This window comes from Atta colombica, unplaced genomic scaffold (genome assembly GCF_001594045.1).
Source record: "Atta colombica isolate Treedump-2 unplaced genomic scaffold, Acol1.0 scaffold277, whole genome shotgun sequence".
NCBI classification, from domain to species: Eukaryota; Metazoa; Arthropoda; class Insecta; order Hymenoptera; family Formicidae; genus Atta; species Atta colombica.
The window spans coordinates 385,848-388,713 of NW_017259378.1; the positions used below are offsets into that span (position 1 = coordinate 385,848).

General features: G+C 35.7%; 1 protein-coding gene across 4 annotated transcripts in view; it reads left to right on the forward strand.

The window, feature by feature from the left end:
- The window catches only part of LOC108689835 (protein split ends), a 92,130-nt gene that overhangs the window by 66,452 nt on the left and 22,812 nt on the right, over window positions 1–2,866 (forward strand). For all 4 annotated transcript variants that reach the window (XR_001931848.1, XM_018196779.1, XM_018196777.1 and 1 more), the window contains exon 2: window positions 1,355–1,654. Coding sequence is in view for 3 of the 4 variants with exons in the window: in XM_018196779.1 (XP_018052268.1) it covers window positions 1,355–1,654 (300 nt within the window). In the remaining variant the exon portion in view is untranslated. The remainder of the gene's footprint in view (window positions 1–1,354; window positions 1,655–2,866) is intronic.

Consider the following 2,866-nt stretch of genomic DNA (forward strand, 5'->3'; position numbering starts at 1 on the left):
TATGAATAGAATTATTAAATTAATGAATAGAATTATGTTTAATATCGAAAAAAGATTAGAGAACAAATAACAAATAAATAACAAATAAATTGTTAAAGATTTTGTCTGATATTCGTTTCAATTAATGTAGTTTAATTTTAATCTCAGAAACTAACTTTTCATTTTTTTCTAATTCTAATAATTAGAAAAAGATAAAGAGTAAGTTGAATCATTAAAATTAATCTACATTGATAGAAATGGGTATTATAGCGATTTTGCCAGTCGATTAACTATCGCTTAAGTTAATCGAAGTTTAATCGAAATCGCTGTGGATCTGATACGAAATAAATTTTATTCATGATTGGAAGACGTGTTTTTTTCCGTAATAGTGACATTTTGAGTAAATCCGCCTAGACTAACCAGCACGAATCGTCGTGCCGTTAACTTGATGTAATCGATGAAGCGCGGCACATTAAAGCTGACGTTTTCTTTGAACACCTTATATATTTATATGTCATTTCTTTCATACTGCTTCCTTCTCCCTCTCTTTCTGTTTCTTTTCTCTCTCTCTCTCTCCTTCTCTCTTTCTCTCTGTCGTGTTACCGTGAGTCGAGTCACTCGGCGAGAGCCGTCATGGTCTCTCCCTGCAAAAACATCCGCGACGATTTTTATCTGTACTGATCTGAACGTAGCGGAGGAAGATTTCGATCGAGGTCTCATTTTTTCTTTTTCGCTTCTTCTATTGTCCCTTTTTCTCTGGATCTCCTCTCTCTCCTGTCTTTCTCTCTTTTTCCTTTGCTTTGGTCTTAATTTCCTGTGCTCGCATCGAGTATCGAGGGAGCTTTCTAGGGATAGAGGATTACGGGATCTCTGTGCTTCGCGGATCTTTCCTTCTTTCTTCGAAATCCTAAACGATCCCAGCGAGATCTATTCAGCACAGTTGCCGCACATAAAATCGCGACGTTGCCATATTCGTAGGAACTAGCTGATGTTTGCTGATGGAAGGCACATTCCACACACGGGAATAGATATATTGAAAATATAAGTCTCTATAGAAATATGAAGCCTGAATTTGTTTATTATATTTGTAATATTTTTCATAAAAGCTGCACTTTGCAATAGTAGTCAAAGTGCTAAATATCAGTGTTCAATATCAGCTATTAATCAAGCTAATATCAACAATTTCGACTTATCGGTTTGAAAATGATGCAATTAAATAACCGTAAGCGATATTTTAAGAATGAAATTTCACATCGCTTCTCACGATTAGATTAAGCAAAGTCGGAAAACATCTGACGAAATCATTCTTGATTGAACTCGTGTCCTCTTGCTAATGGCGTTGACATTTGTTACATGAAGATTAATGGTGTTTCAGGTATGGACGCGTGCAGAGCGTCAAGCTGCTGCCACGGGGCGAGGAGTGCCCTGTGGACGGAGGTTCCAGCAGTTCCCTTGGCGAAAGCAATGAGGGCGGTTCCGGTTCCAGTTCAGGCGGCGGCGGCAATGGCGGGAGCGGTGGTTCCTCGACCAGCGGGGGTGCGGCAGCGACGGTGGCGTTCATGGATATCAAATCCGCAGCGAAGGCTCACGCGACTGAGCATACGCTGGACGAACGAGCTCTCACCACACAGTACTACGAGCCACAACATCTTCAGCACAGGTTCCCCTCTCACGGGTAAGTTTGCTCGTTACAAGTTCCTGTATGAGCCGTCACGACACTCGATTCAGGAATTCTTGCAGAATTGCCACAAAACTAGATATCAGAAAAATCGGAAAAAAATTATGGAATTTTAGGGTGAGGAATTTGTGATAACTCAGAAAAACGAAGTTTAAAACATAAAAAGATGCAAAATTACGTACACATAATAAGAATAGATTGCGCATTTCTATGAAGTTGTCGCTGTCAGTTTAGGATGAATGAGATAACTTGAATTATATCGCTCTTTCTCTTTCTAAAGAATCGTTTTGAAGAGATATGCTGATATACTCAATTCTTTCTAATGGAGCACAGACGCTGAGATCTGCAGGGAATCTGTATCTATGAAATCTGTATCTATTATATCTATGAAAATATTAAATAGATATATTCGTATAGTGATCTGTATCTATAAGTACTTTTCGCAATACTCCCAAATTCAGTATTCCTATATTCACGAAATAATAAAGAATACATCGATTTAAATATAATTTAATATCTAATAAGCAATAACGATTTATATGCAGATGTTATTAATTACGAAATCAGTCGCTAGACGTTCACAAAAAACGATGGCTCTGATTCCTAGTGTTTACAAAATTGATAATTTGTTGAATTAGAATAGAATAAGAGTTAAGCACTGATTTTGCATAACACATAATGCATAAAGCTTAAGAAAAGTAAACTAAAAAGAATCTTTTATTTCATGGAAAGGAAGGATCTTGGTTCATTTTCTTTTGCATTATGCGTTATACAAGACTCTGTGCTCCCGTACTTAGGACAAACTGTGACCATGTAGCTAATAGCGAATTCGGTTGAACGCACTAGTGCAATTAAAGCCGGTTTGTACACTGATTTAATCTGTGCAAAAGTAAAATGCAAGTAATGTCCAATTATAAAATGCAGATTTTACTTAACAGCATAATAAAATGTATTAAAGATTTCATGGTTTAATTCGTTTTTATATTTATATTCAACATATATATTTTTATATCAATTTGTGTATGATAGTTTTAACGCACAATAATATGTACTGAGTGCATTCAATCAATTATAAATTAACGTTGAAATTATCTTTTGTGAAAACAAAGAAATCTAGAAATAATAACAATCTAATCGGAATCCATTCCGAATAGTTCCATAATATATATCCTGTTAAGTGCTTAAATATTTTATTCATATATATATATA